The following is a 23351-nucleotide window of genomic DNA, read 5'->3' on the forward strand; positions in this document are numbered from 1 at the left end:
TGACAGCAGGCTAAGTCAGAAACACAACTAACAAGAAATTCGCTCTCACACAAGAAAAGCAGTGAAATGTGGAACCATTTCATTAGTGTGTATCTCCTTGTCAATGGATGGCTGGACCGCCGAGACCAGAGCTGTGGCCACAGACTGCCTGAGGCCCAGCCGTGCCAGCTGTAGGGAGCCGCTGAAATGCTCTTAGGATAACCAGGCAGTCCAGTAAAACACACATGCATGTTCTTTTTGGTATGTTAATAAAATGACCAATGAGAACCTGATGGAATAGAATAAACTGTTAAAATTGGGTTATGTCTATAACAATATCAATCCTGCTAAAAAAGTAAAGATAGTGCTACTGCCAGGAGATTTGATGGATGGACTTTGCAAGGAACCGGGCTGTGGTTATCATGGTCGTGTCTGGAGCCTGAGCCTGTTAGAGCAGCCTGTCAGCTGCACGGTGTAGCTGAATGTCAGCTCTGCCATTATATTACAAATTAATGAGGCGAAGCTAGAGATCTGAATGTAACCCCGAGAAAGTGTGACATCGAACACATTGAAGCGATAGAGGGACTCTGCAATAAATCTGAGGACAAAATCGTAGATCTCAGCTCCGTACTGTATCTGAGGATAATGTGCAACATCTTTTTTTCACTTTCTACGAAATAATTAAATATTAATGCTTGTGCTCTGAAAATCTTTTTCTGAATGAAAACATCAACATTTTAATATGTTAAATTAGACTTTGGAGGTTTTATTTTTGAAAAAATAACAGAGAGACAGCAAAATGGAAAAGATGAAATATTAAAGAGCTTATAGTTTTTTTCTTTACTTATAAAACAATGTATTCATTATATTTCAATGTACATATATACATATATTCCAACAAAAAATCTTCATATTTTACTTGAACTTCTAATCATCTTTGTTTCTCTGCTAATGTTTTTCCTTTGGTGTCTTTTTACAAAGATGTCCCTCTTTTTCGTAACACGACTCTGCTCAGATTGAACGGTGCGCCCTTTCTCCATCTGACTGACAAGACTTAGCAGGTGGTGGGACCCATTCATACCCACAGTATTGCAATCTGCACAAGGCTGTAACTCAAGCCTGCGTCCCAAACACAGATGGAAAGAGACAGGATATTTTTCTGGTGTGCATGCCTGTGCATTGCTTGAGTACAGATAGAATCAAAAGTACCTAACAGATACACAACACACAAATATGAATTCCTAAATAAACACAAATGGTGCAGAGGATGCGTCCTGTTGTCACTTTTTGAGCTCTATTCATATTTTTTGCTAATTTCATTTAAAGCAACAGTATGTGTGGGTGCATTTCAATGTAAAGGGGGAGATGCTGCATTGCAAAAATAAGGACATAGATAAGAAATAGGCCATTATGGTGTATGATAAGATAATGTTCTGAAATCATATTTGAGCTTCACAATACTTACACAAATATTTAAAACCAAATTGTAATGCACTGCTTTTTTTCCCCGTAAACATAGGTCACAAGTAGTTCCTCTTGTGGCAACATAAACTAAAGAATTCTTTATTAGCAAAGATGGGTAGTACCTAATTACATTTATTCAGTTACAGTTACTTGAGTAACTTTTAAAATAAATACAAATTTTAGGAGTAGTTTTACTGCACCATACTTTTTACGTTTACTAATATCTTAATATAATATTACAATTCTTACGTGATTAAAATGTGGCTATTACTTTCAATGAATCTTCACTGAATGTATCTTCACTGAAAAAAACAAGCTTAAAAAAGTGCTCCAGAAAAAAGACATACAATCAATGTTTTATATATATTTTTTTATATATTAGCTTTCTGAAACCTACCATGAGATATGGAGGTCAAGCTACTACATAGTAAGGAGTTGCTTGAGCTCCCAGTTTCACATGTTTTATGTAAAAAAATTATGTAAAAGTGTGTCTTCTCCCTGTAATTGTTATTTTTAAATTAAATTTTTTTTCTTTATTATTCTATTAAAGTTAATTTACACATTTTATTATACTTTAAAAGCAGAATCCTTCCAAACCTTAACATTTTGATCTTTATAAAATAATTATTATATATATGAGATGTTATGATGAGTTACTCAGCACTTAAATAGCCTTTTGAACAACTGCTTTTTTACTTACATTAGTAATTTCTTGGATGACTACCTTTAATCATACATAAATAAACATATGATGAAGCAGAGTTACTGTTATAAGTAATTTTTTTAGCTGCTCCAATCACCTCTGCATATTAGCTATGACGTTTTAAGCAACAGTAAAAACATAATAATAATTTGATATTGATAGCAGATATGTTAAACACAATATTTAGAAATAGCCTTTAGGGAAATTTACTTCTTATCAACACTTCATAATATTTTTTGTAAAATTATATTTTATAAGCTTGCACCTATCTTCCACTTATCTCTAGCTAGAAAATTACAGAGGGATCTTTAGATGCTGTGTTAATGTAGAATGAATGTAAGTGTGCACATGCTCACCTTTTCATTCTTTATGAAACAATATACCAAACAACAGAAAATTATGTTGTGGTTTTTTTTACCAGCAACTTTCTCTAATTGTTCTGCTTGTGTTTCCACTAGTCTTTAAATTTGTGTTTTATATATTTTTAAAAGTGTTTTTATTTAGAGGTAGGAGTCACAACAAAATTTAATTATGGTATTATGATTACAATAACTATTCTTGATTAATTAGAGACAAATAAGTTAAAGACTGTGAGAAAAAGAGTAAACTGTAGAAAGAAGAAAACAACTGACAGCCAATCTGAAAAAATATCTTTGCTTTTTTTGTAATATTTGGATTTTCAGTTGCAATTAAGGTAATGACAGTCTTATTGGTACTGGAGCATCAAGGTCTTACTAAGTTTTTTACTAGAAAACCACAGGCCATGTAAGCAAAGATTTATTTATTTTTTTATAAACAGAGGAAAGTAGTTTATCCTCGGGCATTACAAACTTAAGTTCAGCTGCACCACAGAAATGCTGCTTGTAGCTCTCAAAGCGCAGTTTCATAACACAGGTTACATCATTTAAGAGTAATACATGGAACTGTTTTATTTTTCATCCCATTTTCTGTTTTGTTTTTCTTTAATGATAGTAAATATTTCCAAATATAATAATCTGTCTTTTTTTTCTAAGCATTGGAAGTTAGCAGAAGAGTTAGGACATAGCTGCAATCTTCAATGCTCCATAGCCAGAGAGCCCCCACCCTGCTAATGCAGAACTTTAATTCTTAAAACACAGAGGAAAAAAGTTATTAGCACTTTTTGAACTATAACTTTTTCAAACCTAGGTATACATTGATACTGGTATCCCTTCCTACCACAGAGACATCCACAAGACATTTCCTAAACCACACAAATTAAAAGTGAAGCCATTATATATCACTAACTGCTGCAATAGAAAGCAAGTGACTGATTTTGTTTTGGCTGGTTGAATGGCTTTTGGTTTCACAAAATGAACTTTGTCATTGCACAATTATCTGTGGGGAAACAAGAGTCAGCACAAATGCATTCCCTTACAGATTCATCATACCATCTTTCAACTTCTGGGCCAGCGTGGTGGGAGCGTAACAAGCTGCGGTCAGTTTTATAAGTAAGTGCATGGAAATGGATTACATTTAAGTTTAACATGGGGGCATAGTGAAATGGAGGCTACTGGAAAACAGTGGTTTTACTATTGAAATGTGGCTGTGTGGGAGCAAAGATGAAGGTTTATTACTGTATGTGAGTGTGTCCAAATAAGGCTAAAAAGACTGACAACAAAGAAAAAAAAAGTGTAATGACTGACCTGCAATCAAAGAGACAAAAAAAGACAACATGTAAAAAAATACCACCTCACACAGGCTTCTTAAAGATTGCACTTAGGGTTTGTGGTGGTGTGGTTTCTTGAGAGACGACTAAGCCACAGGAGAGGAAAGAAAAGAACTGTGAGAAAGAAAGAAAAGGAAAGAGATGGAGGCAGGCATCTCCAAGGTTGGCGCGTTGGGAGTACACCTTGTAATTATCTGCATCCGTTCTGTCAGCCGCAGCCAGCAGAACGGACAGATACAGATGAGAGACTCTACAAACGTGATACTTACATGGTAATTCACACATCAAAGACAGAACAGAAGAAAAAAAATCAAGAACAAATAAACCAACGCACACGCCTGACCAACAAGCTGCACTTATTTTACAAGGAAGTAGTCACTCCTTAACACATATACTGTAGGATTATTAGGGGGTTCAGACCAGAAAGTTCTAAGTGTAGCTTCATTCCACGTGTCCATTTTGAAGGGTTGCAAGGCTTCCACATGCCTTATCCCTTCCGCAATCTTCTTCTGTCTTTCTTGTTCCAGTTTTAATTGTTGGGGAGGACCGAATCACATGCTAGACTCAACGTACCCAAGCCTGCAAACTTTTTACCTTCACACAGGGGCATTAGCAGAGCTTGTCTGGATTGTTTATACCTCTGCTGACCTTTAGGTGTCAGTGTTACTCCTGATGGCTGTGAAAGAATTCAATATACTGATTCCCCACAGGAATGAGATCAGAGGTGTGTATTAATTTATGGGAGTGTATATATGTTTCCTCTTATCCCTGACAGAGGAAAGCAAAAACAATGAGTAATTTTTTTCTCCATACATTTATTGCAATGTTTTATCTTTAACAGTAGTCCATAGATTTCACCTGTGGTGAAATAGCTTGTCCTCCAAAATTTTTGTTTGACATCCATGCCTTCCTAACTATATTAGTCAAGGTTAGAAAAGTAAGCTTTACTGCAGTCTCAAGGAGAAAAGAAAATTATTAACTGCTGTGATCATCACAGTGTTCCAAGTGAATCCGCAACCTTTTTGCTGAATGTCTAACTGACCCCACTGGGAAATCATTTACTCTCCACTTGCTCTGCCGGAACATCCCATGAGAGGTCATTTTATCTACCTGTTTCCATTTCTCAGTCATTCTTTGCTGCAAACTGCTTACTCAGCAGTCGTTTGCCTGTCCTTTACTAGATGATGAGAATTCTTTACTCGTGGGGGACTATCAATCCCCTGGGGGCTTGTCATCAGCTCTCATTTGAGGATGATTTTATGGGACTCTACTCACAGGATCAGTGTTTATCTGAGCACCCCAAATCATGGACCTGTACGTCTATTGAGAATGTCCTGGCAGTCAGAGCGTGATCATCCTGCGTGGAGATTTGCTTGTTTGACTGTCCGTCCAATGAAAATTCCTCCCTCTTGTTTATTTGACTTAATTACTATGTCGGCTCCATGCATGGTAGAAGGGATGACTGACACTTCATTCAACAACCAGTCTACCTTCTTTTAGCATCATCTGTTTTACATCTGCCAGCTTGTCTTTCAATAAAGTAGAACGCTGTTCTTCTCAACCTAAGACTTGTTTCCTGACTTTTAGACCGCCTTCGAACACCTGTGGAGACGAAACGCACGGAAAGACGGCGGCAGGCAACACAAAGTGGCACATAGTACTCTCTTGTGAGCCAACAGCTGACTGTTATCACGCATTCAACATAAAATTCAACAGGCCGATAAAAGATTCCAACTCGTGGGCTTGCGCTACGCACCCAAAACCAGGTGTTTGAATATATGAAGACATGCAAGACCTGACACATTTTTTGCACACAAGCTGAGACACCTCTTCTAGTCCAGGGAGAGGAAATCACAAGAGAAGGTGTTGAGTGCTCACACCAATATCTAACAAGAACATTATCACAAACAACACCGCTTTAAAGCAAAATGCATTTTTTACTTTAGTATTGTACGTCTAACAAGACAAGAAAAAGACCTGATCTCGCAGTTTGACAGTGCACATCCATCACTCATACAGTGTGTCAATCCACACTTTGATGCCTGGCAACATGCTTCTTGTCTCTCACTTTTGTTGGCAACATGTTCACTTGTCAGACTGAACAACGTAGAGGTGCACAAAAGACTAGATTCCTGTTCTTTAAACACATGCCTCCATGAAGAACGGCTGACATTTTTCCATCATCCTTAAAAGCTTGGCTTTGTGCGAACTGATATGATAGAGCCCAGGGGATGTTTGACATAAAGCAGGTAAGTTCAACAATCTATCTTCTCATGTCATCACATTTTAAAGCCTTGCCTGACGACCTGCGATGAATACTTAGGAGAAAATAAACTGAAGTCAGTTACGTTTTTATTTTAGCCTAAGGGCATGTGAAATCATATTCATTTAGAAACTGAAAGAGTGATAAAGTGAACTATGCTGCCCTCAAAATTACAACTTGCCTTCCATCTAAAGAATAAAGCATGTCATATAGCCGGCCTCTAAACATAAGTTACGCTAAATGTCTCGTCTAAACATAGAAACGATTTGGTGACAGACAATATATTCAGCCCATGCTTCAGGCCATCGTTTGATTCTACCTCTCAAAGGTAAAAGTGAGATTTTGAAGAATAAACAACAAAGATTTGGGTGACAATCAAATGCGGGAAAGGACTTTCAACTGCGTACTCTTGCTCTCAGTTGCAATCAGCGCTTGTTCAGAAATTGTCAGAGGGTGTAACAAGGAGTCTTCAAGCAATGTACTTTCCCCAAAATTCCCCCTAAAATGGCAAAAATGTTGCCAGTTATTTCTGTCCAAGTTGAAAAGTCTGCTATTACAGGGAGCCTGATTTAGTGTAGGGTGTGAGAGAGGAGTCGAGACGAGGAAAAGAGAAAGAGGGAGGAGAGGAAGAACCGGCGCTCCGCAGTCTCCCCTCAAAATAACACAGAAGCGGTGAGAATAACATGTCTGCTAAATACGTCAAAAATGTACACGTGCATGATAAAATCTCTTACTTTCCACAAAGCTGCAAAGAGAAGACTTATTATAGATAAGTTGAAGATGATAGCATTCAAAGTCTTCAACTATTTCAGTCAAGATAAAGTAAGGAGAAGGGGCTCTGTGTCATGACCCGGGAAGAGCCCCCTGAAGCACCCCTCCCACCATCTCTTTTTTAACATTTTGGGACAGAAGCCATTAGAACTCAGGTTCTGTTGCCTGTTCATTGCACTTAACAAGGCTGTGCTGTGCCAACAGAAAGGGACAGCACAAGAGGAAAAATGATACATGGCCAATTTTTACATTTAACTTCAGGCAGGAGTGCTTTCACAGCATATGGAAACAATCTCCCCATTTGTAAGGAGAATGGTGAATTCTTAGAGACAGCCAGCCTGAGTGAGAGGGAAGCAGCGAGGAAATGGGAGAAATGAATACAGAAGGTTTTGTGAAGAGGAGGTAGGTCTTGTGCACTGACCAAGAGACAAACACAGAAGCAGAAATAGACTTACTCTCATAAAGGAAGAAAAGGGACACTCAGTATGCCAAAGAATAGATGAAAAGAACAGCACAAAGGAGCACCCATGGGTAAGAAAAACAGATCTGGTCTAAAAGCAAACGCGCAAGCAATCCCAAATAACCTGGAGTCAGAAAACACAGGGAATGGGCTTACCCTTAAATGACAGCTTTAGTCTGGGAACATTGTGCTTGGGCTCAACTCCTCTTCCCATCTGCACCGTAAAGCACAGCAGCACTACAGTCCCAAGCAGGTAATCCATGGTGCTGGAGTGCTGCTGTCTGGCCTCCAGACCAGGGGGCCACTCAGAGCCCGACCCCAAGAAAGGTGTCCTCCGCTTAGGTATGCAAGTGCTGAAAGTAGAGTTTCCAAGGAGAAGGGCTGATTCCTGGTTGTACTCCCTGGCTCAGAGTGCACACTGTTGGGGCAGTTCTGATGTGTGAAGTCGGCAGAGGGGGGTACAGCTCACATGGCTCCTCATGTGGAAATCCAGGCAGTATAGTTGATTGGCTTATCGTTCCTTCTCCAGGTGAAGACACTTTAGCTGGACTGTGTTGAGATGTATAGACAAAGCAAAGGCAATATCAGAAAATGTATCCAATATAATAAGGCTATCCTCTTGCTGGAGATTTTTCTGATCCGTTTCTGTCCACTGGCTCCCACTCTTTGAGCAGACACTCACAACAACCCTCTAATCCTTGTGAGCAGCTCTACCAGACTGCGAGAGAGCTACACCATCCACGGTAAGGGAGGGGAGGGGAGGCAGAGCAGCTGAGAGAGAGGGAGGGAGAGAAGGAGGAAAGAGGAGGTGGGGTATTACTTGAAAGCAGTGATGGAGGCAGTGTCATAGAGAGGAAGTAGAATGGTTAAGATTTATAGGCTAGACTTTTCCACACTCTTTCCTTTGCTCTTTGTCATTATTTATTTCATTTTTTATTTTTTTTGCCTTAATTTATTCTCCATCACAGCAATGAAACACCTTCCCTTCTTCCTTTAATTCCCCTGCCACCAACGCTCTGATCATGAAATTTAAAGTTTAATCACTGAGTGCACCTATCTGGCTTATTAGAATGCTTAAAAGGGAGAGTTAATCTTGTCAGACAAAAGATGGGGATCCAGAAGAGAGAGCTGCCATTAAATTTAATGAAATGACTTGAAGAAATCTTTCAGATTTTATCTGTGGATTGAAATGGAAAAAATAGAGAAGAAATTTGGTAGTACGATTTATATTTCAGAGTTGTTTCATCTAGGAAATTTCAAAATGTAGAAACATTCTTAACATGCTTTTTTACATGTTTACCAATAGAGTTTGAAAAAAAAAAGGAAATAAAAATAAAAATACTAGAATATTTGAATTTGGATTTGATATGGTTATAGACACAAACCAAATATGCTAATTGAATATATAAAATTCAACATTATTAGTCACTATGCTCTTTTACAGTGCCCCTAATGTTCACAACACAGGGGCTGTGCGCTCTCCATTAACTCAACATGCAAATAAATAAGAGAAAACTCATTTGCTTGCCACCCGAGGCAATGAGCCATATGGTCCACATAAAAAAATTCACTAATGGATACTTTCACATAAAGTGCAAACTGTATAGTGAGTTAATTTGACAGGAGGATCTTACCTTAATTAAAAAACAAAACTGCGTGATGGATGGAAAATGCTCATAATACTTCTGCTGTATTATCACTTCACAAAATACATTTCTGATCTCTGTCCAAAGACAGAGGCCAACAGAATAAAATTATATATAATATTATATAATGTTATAAGCGGAAATATTTTCCAAGAAACTATTGTTTGATTTTGCACCAACCAGTTGACTGGTTGTGTTTGTTTCATCCCCTTCCAAGTATCGTTTCTGGTTTGCAAGCACCAAACCTTCTGCTTCTCCTCAATGACTGACTCATCTTGCTAGATTACCTTCTATTAACATTACTCAGAAGAGTGAAACTCCACCAAAACCTGTTGATTGAAGGCAGATTTGCCTTTTATGTTGGTTCTAGAGTGTGACTCTAAAAGCAATAAGGATGAAAAGGAATAGTCTTTGTTTATTTTGCATCCACAGTGGCTATCGTCTCTAGCAACCAAAAGGGTTGTTGATTTAGGGCATTGTTGTCATGTCTTTGCAGACCAAACATCTAGATTCTTTTAGACCTTAATTTATGAGATCTGTTCAGGTTTTGTGAGGTTTCTTTCATTTATTTTAATCCTTTAAAGCAGAAAAAAACCCCAGTTACATTGAGAAAATAAAACCATTAGAGATAAATGCACAAACATCATTATGGGTGGTGACACTGTCATAGTGGCAAATAATAATTTGATTTGTACCAACTTTGGATGAATGTATATTTGCAGTCTTATTCATTTTGTATACAGCTTTTATTGGGAATGAAAAACAGTTGGTTGGTTCCTTTCCTTGTATTCGGTTTGTAGCTGCTCTTTAATTAACAACAAAGTAGCTGCCTTCTTTTGGCCGGCTGTAAAGAGCTGTGGTTGTACAGCTATCTAAAAAAAAAGTCCACCAGCAGTAGTCAGTTATAGTTATTATGTTTTATTATTGGGTTAGGATTATTTAATGTATTCAGACATCCAAAAATACTAGTAGAACCAAGAAAACTATCAATGAGGTATTCTGTTTTATCATCAGGTCTCAAAATACAACTGAATTTTACATGATTTGATATTTAAATTAATCTAACCTTTGTATATAAAGGCCAATAAAATAATAATAATGTTTAATAAAAAAGTGACATTTAATCATGGATATTATTCTCTACAATACTTAACTACCAGGAACAAAAAATAAATCTACATCCTGGTTAAGTTTACTGATACCAAACAATTTCTTTAATTACATACTGGCAGTTTGATGTTTTGTGTTTTATTGATCTGTGAAATGGTTTAATCTGCTAAACTTCATGCATATATGACCATGCCATAATTGGTATGCATTTATTTTCTTTCTAAAGCATTTTTTCTTGCTTTAAATGCAAGAACAATTGTACTATAATTAGCAAAATTCAACTGAGGTGGAAACCTCCCTTTGGGAGATCTGTGGGCACATCCCACTGGGGACTGGCCTTGGGAGGCTTTGGATGTCCAAAGAGGGAGCTAAGGTGAAGGATGTTTGTGGTGCCCTTCTGGATCAGTTAAAGGTAAGTGAATAATAATAATAATAATAATAATAATAATAATAATAATAATAATAATAATAATAATAATAATAATAATAATAATAATAATAATAATAATAANATAATAATAATAATAATGTAACTTTATTGATCTCACATTAGAGAAATTTACCTCCGCATTTAACACATCCACTTGGGGAGCAGTGCTATCGTGGGGCACCTGGGGAGCAGTGTGGGGTTAAGCGTCTTGTTTAGAGGCCCAGAGTGGCAGTTTGTGGGAGTGGGGCTCAATCTCAGAACCTCAGGATTCCAAGCCCTATGCCCTAACCACTTGGCCGCAACTCCCCATAAACATGACATAAGCGTGTGAGGATGGATGGATGGATGGATGTTTTCAGCAAACAATCACACAAAAATCAATATCATATTTAACAAATCAAATGTTCATACTGTACGTTTGCACAATCAATTTGAAAAACAGCTGGAATTGGAGAATTAAATCTTTAGTTGAAGTTTTAATTTAGAATGTCTCTTTTTTCAAGGAAACTTAAAATGTAGTATATATGGTAAGGGATTAAGTATTCTTTATGTAAAGCACAGCATCCAAATGGGTTTTAAACTTCCAGATAAAACTCTTAAGTGAAGAACAACACATGCTGGTTGGTAACCTGCATAGTCTGAGACAGATCCTGTCTCTGGTAAAGTCATTCATATCATGTTGTAGGTCAACAAAGCCCCCCTCTTAACCTTAGCCAGCCCCTACAGGTTCTGGGGTGTGTGTATGTGTGTGTGTGTGGGAGGCTGTTTTTGTGAGTGAGGACACCTCCTGCTTCCTCTGAGGGGTGACACGGCAGTGATGAAGTGATAAAAGCTTTGATAAACAGGAGTGCTGATGTGTAAACTCAGACACATCAGGATGGTAAAGGAAAACAACCTAAGAGCCTGGCTTGTTTAGTGTATTGTAAGCAATCTGTGTGTGTATGTGATATCAGGGCGCCTGCATATCCCTGCACCTCCATGCACATTCTGTGTTTTGAAACTATTGCTGATGTATCTTAAAGTGTATTGGATTTCACATTCTTGTCATCTTTTCTGTTGCTTATATTCTCACCATGGTCTTCAGTGCATTTTGGGGTAAAGAGTTATAAAGATATTTTAATGCATCTTTAACTGTATTCAGCTACTAATGATAAACTCCCTAATAGACTGTCCTATAAAAAGTTTTGGGTAGATTACATGTAACTATTAAATCAACAGGTAAGTATTCATTGGACACAAATAATCAGATTGAAGGCATGATCAGATAAAAAATGTGTTAGTCTGAAGGTTATAAACCATTTCGACCTGAAAGAAATCTCATTTTGAAAGAGAGAGGTAGTTTTTGCTGATTGCCTTTCCAATTGGTGTCCTTGTACACACCCACTCAGATCTTTGGATTAAAAAAATTCTCCATGGGAATGAGTGCAACATCGGCGTGAAGTTTTTATAGAAACTCACATTTCCAATCATGCTAAAATTATTTAATCTGATCAAGCATTTAGTACACACAAGCTTTCTGATCGGATCCTTTTATTTAGTGTCCATGTAAAGAGAGATTTTTCATTTCCAATCAACAAGGTTTAGATCTGATTGGGGAAATTTTGCACACGTAAACTTCTCCAATTTCTAAAACCATTGTCATCACATGCATTGTCACCTGTTTCTACTTTGATGTAATGGCTGTATATAATGTATTTTATAGCCAAGAATACAAAACACAATTTAAAACTTTGTTTGTTATAGCATATTTTTTTGTGAATGATAGAGAAAATAATCTAAATGTTCCATTTTCAGCAATAAATTTGCATCATAAATTGCATTCTGAAAACATTAATTTACAGTAAACAATTTGTAACAAAGTCTGTATCTCATTACAGAGTTTTGATTTTGGTTACAAAAAAATTTCAAAATAGCACAAAGTACTTAAGTAAATACAAAAAGCAGTAATTCCCATCCATTGTTTCTTTTTATGTTTACAAAATTGGTTATGCCACTTTTTAAAGCACCTTCTAACAAAGTATTGCAAATAAAAGTCGATAAGTCTTTTACATTACATTGTTTTTTTTTAATCATTTTAATTAACCAAAAACTGGAACGATTTTGAACAGCATGTTTAATCATTTGTCCTAGAATGTCAGTCACAATTAAATATGGACTTTGACTAGGGCACTTCAAAAATCTTCATATATTTCTTTATTTTTTCAGCTATACCTGGTTGATGTACTATGAATCAAAACTCTACTGAATAACACAAATGTGCTTGAGTTCAAGGGAAATTAACTGATGGCGCGACATGCTAAAAGGCAGATTTTTCCCCCATCAAGTAGAGCAGGTTGTCAAGGTCCTAAAGCACCAAAGCTGCCCTGAACGTTTATGTTACTGCCAGATATGACAGTATGACTAGTAGCCTCTTGAAAGGTTCAGCACCCTTGTTTTGCAGAAAACGGCTCTCGCTATGGCCTGATGGGCAATTACAGAATTTCTAATGCTTTACAAACTAAGCAACATTAATGACTTTGCTTCATTTGTGTTTTGAAATTGTTTTAATTAGGTTATGTTGCTTTTTGTGATAAATCCTGTTGTTAGACTGTTGTTGTTGTTAAGGTGAATTTTGGCCTAGTGGTTAGAGCAGTGCCCTTGTGCTCTGATCAGTGCTGCTGCTCCCTGGGTGCCGCACAATAACAGTCCACTGCTCCCCAAAGGGTTGTGTTAAATGCAGAGGTGAAATTCTCCAGTATGAGATTAATAGAGTTCAATTATTGTTAATTATTATTTAGACGCGTTTTATTCAAGTGATTTCTGGATTCTACCAGTTAGTTAAAAGGTTAAGATATGGCTTTATACATTTAATGCTTGATTGATCCCGAAGAAGAAATTAAACAATCCTTGTTAATGAAATCATTATTTAAAAATGTATACTGTCCCTTGCATCTTTACCAGTATTCTTTGTTTTACATTAGACTTTGTTTTAAAGATCTAATTTTAAAAGGTCCCTCAACAGAAGTATGTGATTTAATTACCATAAAGTAGATGATAAATAATTTTATTTTCTAACCTCAAAGTCTGAAGTTTTAGATTGACTTTTTAAAAGTTCTCAAACTTATGAGCACATTTTTGGAAACATTTTTTTCAGAAAAGATGGGGAAAAATCAGTATAGCTGACGTTTTGTATTAGTTGAATAATTTGGTATACTGATTAATTCAAATGTTTGCTTATTTAAAGGCGGTCTTATCTGTTCCAGATAATCTAAGTGAATCTTAATGTGTGTATCTGTTGTCAACCATGCCTTCCTTTGTGAATTCACTTCCTCAACCATGGCTTCCCCAACCTCATATCTCATCACCCATTTAGTCTAAACAGCCTTTTTTTTCATTGTTTACCCAAAACAAAAGGAGGTGTGGACAGACACATGAAACTACTCTCTCACTCAGCCCATCTCCGCAGACCTCTGCCTCTTTCCTCTGCCCTCATCCATGACCCTGCTTCCATTTGTCTGCATTAGCCATACTAACACCAGTCTGGCTACCTGTGTACCTCTGCACTTGCTGGTGGAGAGATGTGCTGAAGCATGCCTGATTGGGCCGCCCTTTAGGGGAGCGCAGCAACAGCCTGACCAATTGCTGCCGATCTATTTGCGACCGCCATTGGCACCTCGGCAGCTGGAGCAGGCTTGAGTAATGATGACTTAATAAATGGTGACACACTGTTGGCAGTGGAATGGGATTGCTCATTGACAAGGAGCTTCCAGAGGCTTTCAGCGCCTGATGGTAAAAATAGAGGACATGAGACACTCGGCTGGTGAGGACGCAGCGAATGGCGGACAGGCGTCAGGAAGGTCTGGGTGTGTGGCCAGTGTCAATGTGCTGTTACTGATATGATGGTGTATCTTCATCATGTATGCTGTTAATACTTCTTATGCATGTTGAGGAAAACGATTATAGAAACATGACCCCTTATGTCTTTCTTATGAAGAACATCGGAAATATCCTATCCTGTGCTTCGCCCATGTTGGCCTTTGACCTTCTTCAGCGCTTCATTGCAGACCACCCTGCTCACATCCTTAATGACGGCATATTCCTATGGGTACACCATTGGTCAGTGCTGCCTTCGTAAATGACACATGAAGTTCAAGGTAGGCAACAATCATTTCCCTGACACCAAGGGAGTTTCACTTCCTTTTCTCCTCCTGTTTCCCTACACCACATCCTGTGGCATGTTACCTTACTCAGCAAAGGAAACAAAAGTTCAAGACAGACAGGAAGGAGGACAGATACTGAGCAGTAGCTGTCTCATGAGTTATACTGTAGCCTAAAAAAATGTCCTTATGCAATTTCACTTGAATTAAAACTATATCATAAGAGCTGTTTCAGTACATATTCACATGGTAATACACTTAACTGGGAAGGACATATTCTCAAATGACTAAAGCTTGACTTTAATTTCAAAGGGGAGACAGAAATAGAATGGTTTATTGGTAGATATCCTTATTTTATAGCTTTTCTGTTCCAGTTCCATCCAGCATCTGTACTGTGATGCGCCACATATGTGCATCGATATCCATTTTTCTACAGTGGGAAGCAGAACACAGATGATGAAATGCAAGATCCTGCCTATATTCCATTAGTCTATTGTGGGTAGTGTCATCTCTTCTGCCAACATCTGTTGGTGTTGCAAATGACTTCAAGAAGCTCAACAACCTTAAAAAGAAGGTAGAATTTGTCTGGAGAACTTCTCTGGAAAGACAAATTCTTTATGAGATGAAGAAAGTTACAGACAGCCTTGAGCATCCTCTATATTAGAATGTCATAAAATGACAATATGTCTTCAGTCAGAAGCTTCTCCAAATCAGACAGACCACACTATACCTTCTGCTTTCATTCATTAGCATCTTCAAAAACTTGTTAAAGAGTTCCTTTTATATAAGATATTACAACAAGTTAAAGATAATATGACTAATATTGCCATCAGCATATATCAGGTTCTTTTGGCTGTGCATAAATATTTCCCTAAACATGTGGACATGGAAAAAGGACATACACATTGTGTCTGTGTCCTGTGTGTATCTGTTAAAGTAATACAACTTTAAACCTTTTAAGGTTGAATGTCTAAATCTAACTAAATTTCAATCAAAAAGGTGCAAATTTTCCTAGTTTTTAGAAACAGAACAGTCTGAGAGATAAATTCCAACAGTTGTGTTACATGCTGACCTCCTTTGAAACCTCCCTAAAAGATGTTGCCATCTGTCCAGTCAAGTCAAAGACACCTGTTTCTGCACTTGCATGCTCTCTGTGCCCCACTCTTGCTCTTCAAACAAAGCATTGGTGTCATTAAAAATCCATTCTGGAGCTCATTAACAATGTTTCTGCTAGACCGAAAGAGCCTGAAACCTTGGTGGAGGGAAATGGGAGGCTTCCCTCCATTTCATCACTTCTAAAAAGGTCAGGGGGTTGGCCTACAGGTTTACAATAGGGTCAAGAAACCCCATCGTATGCATGACAGAGCTTGTGCAATCTCTTAGTAAAAACCTTCCACCTCCACCTCCACAATCGTGGTTTGATGTGTGCACATCCAGTTTCAGCATCCACTTAAGAGAAGGATGTGAATGAGAGCATAAATAAACAAAAGTGGAACCACATTGCACCATGGGAAAGAAAACACTACACAGTTGTAACATCTGTTTCACTGAGAGAAGGATGAATAGAGGGAAGTTGTTGGGTGTATTGTTGTTGCAGTTCCATCCATCTTCTTACGACAGAAGTGACCCGTGGAGCCTTGCCCCACACAGATGTGGCAACTTTATTCGTTTGATGAGATTCAGTGGAACTGATCAGAACAGCATGACAAAAAGCAAGGACATTTCAGTGAGTTTTAACTGTGATACATATAATCTAATCATTTCCTGTTAAAGTTTGCTGACGTTTATGCAGGGGAGGAAGCGTCATTTCTCTCGTTTTAGGTCATCAGTAGCGGTTGAGCAACACATTGCCAAAGAATCCAGAGGATACACCTCTTCCTAACAAGTACATAGTAATAACTGCCTTTTTAAATGTAAGCTGAAAAACAAGTACAATGTTACAAAAGAATGAGTGAGTAACTTTCAGCTGTGAGTTGAAAGACCTGTTTAAGTCTAAAGGAAGCTCATCATGAAGCATCAGTGATCCGGAAAGGTCCCCTATAGGGAAGAGGGGAGCGACTAATCCAAAATAAGAAGGATCCCATTAGACTGCATATATATGTAAATGTTAGACACACTAGTTGTAAATAAGGGTTTGCTGGGGCAGGACTTAAGCCTCCAGTTCAGCAAAGACAACATAAGAGAGACTCATTACTCTTTCTATATGGTTAAATCAGGGGGCTTATAGGTCTTTCAGAATACTGCACTCTTTCACCTGATCTTCTTATATACAGACAGTCAAAGTGAATTTGGACCCTGCAGATCTCTCAAAGAGCATTAGCTTCTCTGCTAGATTACTTGAAATTGAAGAGTTTTCTTAATTAGGAGGTAGGGATTTATTGTAATGAGGAATACTAAGGCTAACAGCAGTGTGGCCAGACCATTTTTTAGTGATTATTCTAATGCAGAAAAAATGTATAGAATACTATTTTGACCTTAATACCAATAAATGTGTTTTTACCTGTCTACTCATCAATTTGATAAGTCCCTGAATTTAAATTTTACTTTTGCAGTGCATATAAAAGCACCACTACTGTTTGTATCAGATTAATAATATAGACCATGTAAGCTAAAAAAAAAATGTATATTTCCTGAAAAAAACTTTTTTTTTTCACATGTTGAGTGCAGCTCCGAATATAAAAATATATATTGTTTCATCTTTCAGTAAGTATGTTTGCTTTCACACCAGGTTTTTGACCAAATGCCACAGTACTTGGAGAGTATCATGTCTCCATGACAACGGGTTGATATCCGGAAGTGCTGCCACTAAAAAAGTAACAGAGATAAATCAATAAAACTTTCATGATTAAGACTGAGATGCACTGGTTATTAATAACCGGTCACTTTATTAGGTACACCTGTCCAACTGCTTTTTAACACTTAATTTCTAAGCAGCCAATCACATGGCGGCAACTCATGGCATTTAGGCATGTAGACATGGTCAAGACAATCTCCTGCAGTTCAAACCGAGCATCAGTATGGGGAAGAAAGGTGATTTGAGTGACTTTGAACGTGGCATGATTGTTGGTGCCAGAAGGGCTGGTCTGAGTATTTCAGAAACTGCTGATCTACTGGGATTTTCACACACAACCATCTCTAGGGTTTACAGAGAATGGTCCGAAAAAGAAAAAACATCCAGTGAGCGGCAGTTCTGTGTGCGGAAATGCCTTGTTGATGCCAGAGGTCAGAGGAGAATGGCCAGACTGGTTCGAGCTGATAGAAGGGCAACAGTGACTCAAATAACCACCCGTTACAACCAAGGTGGGCAGAAGAGCATCTCTGAACGCACAGTACGTCGAACTTTGAGGCAGATGGGCTACAGCAGCAGAAGACCACACCGGGTGCCACTCCTTTCAGCTAAGAACAGGAAACTGAGGCTACAATTTGCACAAGCTCATCGAAATTGGACAATAGAAGATTGGAAAAACGTTGCCTGGTCTCATGAGTCTCGATTTCTGCTGCAACATTCGGATGGTAGGGTCAGAATTTGGCGTCTACAACATGAAAGCATGGATCCATCCTGCCTTTTAATTATTTTTAATTGTTTTCTTTCCCTTTTGCTTATAATGTTTTATGTAAAGCACTTTGAATTGTTCTGTACATGAAATGTGCTATACAAATAAACTTGCCTTGCCTTGCCTTGCCTATCAACGGTTCAGGCTGGTGGTGGTGGTGTCATGGTGTGGGGAATATTTTCTTGGCACTCTTTGGGCCCCTTGGTACCAATTGAGCATCGTTGCAACGCCACAGCCTACCTGAGTATTGTTGCTGACCATGTCCATCCCTTTATGACCACAATGTACCCAACTTCTGATGGCTACTTTCAGCAGGATAATGCGCCATGTCATAAAGCTGGAATCATCTCAGACTGGTTTCTTGAACATAACAATGAGTTCACTGTACTCAAATGGCCTCCACAGTCACCAGATCTCAATCCAATAGAGCATCTTTGGGATGTGGTGGAATGGAAGATTCGCATCATGGATGTGCAGCCGACAAATCTGCGGCAACTGTGTGATGCCATCATGTCAATATGGACCAAACTCCCTGAGGAATGCTTCCAGCACCTTGTTGAATCTATGCCACCAAGAATTGAGGCAGTTCTGAAGGCAAAAGGGGGTCCAACCTGTTACTAGCATGGGGTACCTAATAAAGTGGCCGGTGAGTGTATGTACAACTATTGGCAAATAGTGCGACTGCAGCGCGACAATAATATGCTGGTCATCCTTACCATTTTACACCACTTTTAGCAATATTAAATAATAAACTTGGGTTTACAGTACCATTACCCTGAACTTCAATGTCTTTTATCTTTCTGATGGAGGTTATGAGTACAAAGCACAAACCAAAGATGAAGAAATAAGATCTGACTGACTTAGGATACAAAAGTAATAATACAACTATGATGGTTATTCTATTGGTCTCAAAGGAGTGCTGTAGAGAAACAATCACACAGGTTACTTCCAAAACCTTCAATAACGTTTAATTTCTGTTGTGCTTAAGATTGTAGCTCAAACATTAGAAAAACGATCTACAAAAAGGTAAAAATCTCTTAAATCAAGTGTATTTACCCTTAATTTGAGTAGGCAAATGAGATTGCCAATGGAATGAGTATTTTTAGTCTTAAAATAAGACAATAAGATAACATGCGCTTGAAATAAGATACTGCAATTGTGTTTTCATAGTTTAAATGTAAATTGCCTTGTTACATTGGCAAAATGTGTCTTTTACCTCCTTAATCCAAGAAAAAATGTGCTTATTTTAAAAAAACAATACTTATCTAGATTTCAAATTTTTCTAGTGTAATTGTATCAATGTTCAAGAGTGACATTGAGAAAAATATAAAAAAAAAGTGTGAGATAAAAGCAAAAACTAGGCTGCTCAGAACGTAGACAAAGTTGCCAAAGCTTTTGTAAAATAAGTATCATTGAACTTTAGGTTTAATGCATAACACAAAGTTCGCACAAAATAATGATACAACCAGCTCAGTCTGAGTTCATAAAGGGAATTTTTTATAGTGATTCTTTTCACAGTGAGGAGGAAGTCAAGCGGAATTTTGTTTGAGAGTTTTAGCTTGGAGACCTATTAAATTCAGACCCCGTGGAGACATAACTGTACAATATGACTGAAGTTTACCACCGTGATGAATGACTGTTTGTTACAAGAAATGTTATTCAAAAGGTTACAATTCTTTATATTTATATATATATATATATGAATTGCATTCTTGTTTAATCAGTAATGTCCAAAGCAGCAACACCAATTCTAATAACCTCAAGAAAAAAGAAAACAAAGAAGTCCAGCCTTGCCAAAGGTTAAAATCTAATACAAATACTATGACCTTAAAATGATTTAACCTTATTAATAAAAAAATTCTGCATATGTGAGGGGTAATATTTTCTCTGTGATGTTAAAGACCTTTTGTCAGTTATTGCACACTCCTAAAGTCAGTTTTTAATCCTAAGTTTGTCGCAAATAGTTAAAAGAATAATAGTTGGTTTGGATAGTTCTTTGTTTTCTTCTTCTTATAATGACTTTGTAATAATGACTTGAAATTTGTTTGATGATATTAAATGCAAAAGAACAATTTTTTTCTAAAGCACTTTATTTGTTTAATTCAGTTTTTTCTAAATTATAGTTTAAATCAGACATCTCAAAGTTTTTTTTTTTTTTTCATTTTTTAAAGAGTGACACATGCAAAACAATAGTACTTATCATGAAAGGTTATACTATAAATATTTATCAAGTAAAGTTTCCTTTTTCAGTTTCATGTCTTAGGTACAGTAATATTAAAATAACACATACTCTCATATAACTATTCAGTTTTAACATCTGATAACATCTTCAGCCATAAAAAGCATGTATAATTATTTTAGACGTTTGAAGAATTTATTTGTGACAAAAAAAAAAATAACAACCATACTGTACATTAATTTTTCAGCTGCTCCATAAATTTCCAGTCGGAAAGAAATCCTCTCTGTCTTTACTCGCTCTACATCTGCAGGGTCGACGGCGCAGGAACAGTGACACAGCACTCCATGCCGTTTCTCTATTAAATATTTACACGCTTGTGAATCTTATAAAACTAACCACTGGTGCTCGCATTACTGCACAGCAGAGGAGTCAGATTTAATATGGCTCACATTCGCTTCCAAGAAAATGTGTGTTAAATAAGGAGAGGAGGAAAGAGAGACAGACATTCAGCCTGTTATACAGACTGATACAACAGGGTGAATGTGTGGGAATCCAATGAGGGTTCATTTATTCCCCCTGTTTTTGCGGACATACACTTGCATTTGTGTAAAACATAATGGATTTATTCAATAGATTATATCCAGTAAATGGGCTTTGCCGGGCACAATGTTTATGCTTCCATAATGAATGTGGCTTTAATTTTACAGAGCTGTAATTCAAAATGCAACAGCTGTGACTCTGTGGATTTTACATCAATCCTGTTATATTTCAAGTGCTGGGCAATGCACATTACTCATAATTTAATTATTCTTTAGTTGTGTGCAGTTCTGTGCAAGAAATGAATATTTAATTTCCAGTATTACCATTATATATGCCGAGTTTAATTAAATAAAATTAAGGTCCTCGAGATATATGGACATACAGGATTGGACTTATGCAAACATGTTTCCACATTCTGTAAATAATCATTAGGTGCTTCCTTCACTGATAACTGTTTGTCAACACGTGAAACAGTGAATCAATTCTTCTCAGTTTTTATTCAATTTTAAATCAAACTGTTTACTGACGTTGTCTTTTACTGTAAATGAACAGAAAATGTTTTGCTTAATTTGAACAAATACATCACATGAAATAGCACAGCAAATCAGTGTTTTCAGGAAAAAATAAGTGCGGGATGAATGATATTTATTTTACAGAAAAATACCAACATTGATCACTACCATATGATTCCAGTCAAAGCTCGGAAACTGCTTTTGTTTCCTTCACAAATATTTCCTTTCAACATAAAGAATCATATGCCAACTAAATGTTCCCCATCATGGTTTTTATTGCCTGTGTGGGCAGTAAACCCTCTCAGACCAAAATGAAAACATCTTCTGTGTTCTGTCACAGAGAAAAACAAATGAGATGCATGGGAGCCTTTCTAAAGTTTCTAACACCATGAAATTTCACCTCCCATTACTTTCAACTTTGTTTCCTTAAGAGATTAAAACCGTGCACCTAAAATAGAGTTATGGCCCCAGTTTCTGCCCTTTTAACCGTAATTACCTGTCAGTATTTATTGTCTTAGCCTCCTCCCAAAGTCATTAGCAGAATATCATCAGTTTAAACTTATCAGGCTTTGAAAGGCAAACTTGGGAAACCCCGGGCTACCTTTGTGTGGGGGAAGAGGTTCACGTCTGTCACCTTAACTCTTTATTTGCAATACAGCCGACTGCTAAGAACAAAACCATCACATACTCTCCATTTATTACGGGGCATACATAGTCCTTATATTTGACTACCTCCCAAGCATTCATATAAGGCTTTGTGTAAATACAAACCATCTGTTTAAACAGAGACTCCTGACAGCCCTGTTGAGAGATGCGCCTCACCTGTACAAAAGCATAATACTAAACAGGTTCTTTGAAGTGGTTCCTATAAAATCCAACTATATAATAGAAATAGAACTTGTTTTTACTATGTTTACAATATAGTCTTCATATTTTCCTACCTGTTTGAAAATAAACCTAAACTTACATACACATATTGCAAAGCACATAGAATTAACATAATTCCTTTGCATTGCGCATTCTATAATATGCTTTAAATGCAATTTACAAACAATAAACTCCAATATATTATATTGTGGTGGACTAACACAAAGTAGTGTTTGATAATGAAGTGAACTTTGTAGAACTCCATGTATTTAATTGTTGAAAAACCTCTGTTGAGAAAAAAGCAAAGTTCAGTCAAAGTCCATAGAGAGAATGTGTAAACATCAAGCCTTGAAGCTGCTCAGACGCTGTCCGCTAGATTCTAACAATTTGATATGGTTTGATCTTCCCATTAGCTTTGGTCAGCTTCACTCATCCTTCTGAAGAAAAGCATATTCACAGCGCATGTTTTTTCAGTAATACATATGCTACCATATACATGAGATTTCCAATTAAGACTAGAGAGTTCACATTTAGATTCATCTGACCACAACACCCTCCTTTACATATTTGTTATATCCCTTCTAAAGCTTTTGGCAAACTTTAACTAGGGTTTCCCATGTCTTTTTTATAGAGGCATTCATCTTACTGTCTTACTTTTGAAGTAGACAAATCAAAACTGTCTGCAGCTCCTCTGAAGAAAGCATGAACCACTTGCTGATCTAAACTGAGGTCATCAATCAGATAAGTTGTCTCTGGTTAATGCTCTTAGCTTTGCGGCTGGGCCATACTCTACCTTTTTGAATAATAATTAAAAAAAATTCTGCTGTAGAATATTGTTGCTTTTTTCAAACCCTCTCCATGCTTTATCATCTTTGCAACATTAACCATGTTTTATCCATGTGACATGTCTGCTGTGCCATTCAAACTTCACAATGCCATTCATTCAACAACAGGCTCATGTTAACCTTTGAGGGCTGTATGGAACAGCTGCATATATACAGGTATACAATTACACAAAAGTTCAGTGTACTTTAAAAAATATGCTTTTTT

General features: G+C 37.2%; 1 protein-coding gene across 2 annotated transcripts in view; it reads right to left on the reverse strand.

Annotated features, from left to right (window-relative positions):
• LOC107085991 (semaphorin-3ab-like) overlaps nt 1-8032 on the reverse strand; it is a 42888-nt gene extending 34856 nt beyond the window's left edge. For both annotated transcript variants that reach the window (XM_015376706.1, XM_015376705.1), the window contains exon 1: nt 7484-8032. In XM_015376706.1, coding sequence (XP_015232192.1) covers nt 7484-7589 — 106 coding nt within the window. In that variant the 5' untranslated portion in view covers nt 7590-8032. The remainder of the gene's footprint in view (nt 1-7483) is intronic.
• Between the last annotated feature and the right edge of the window lie 15319 nt (nt 8033-23351).

This window comes from Cyprinodon variegatus, unplaced genomic scaffold (genome assembly GCF_000732505.1).
Source record: "Cyprinodon variegatus isolate N-32 unplaced genomic scaffold, C_variegatus-1.0 Scaffold139, whole genome shotgun sequence".
Classification (NCBI taxonomy): domain Eukaryota; kingdom Metazoa; phylum Chordata; class Actinopteri; order Cyprinodontiformes; family Cyprinodontidae; genus Cyprinodon; species Cyprinodon variegatus.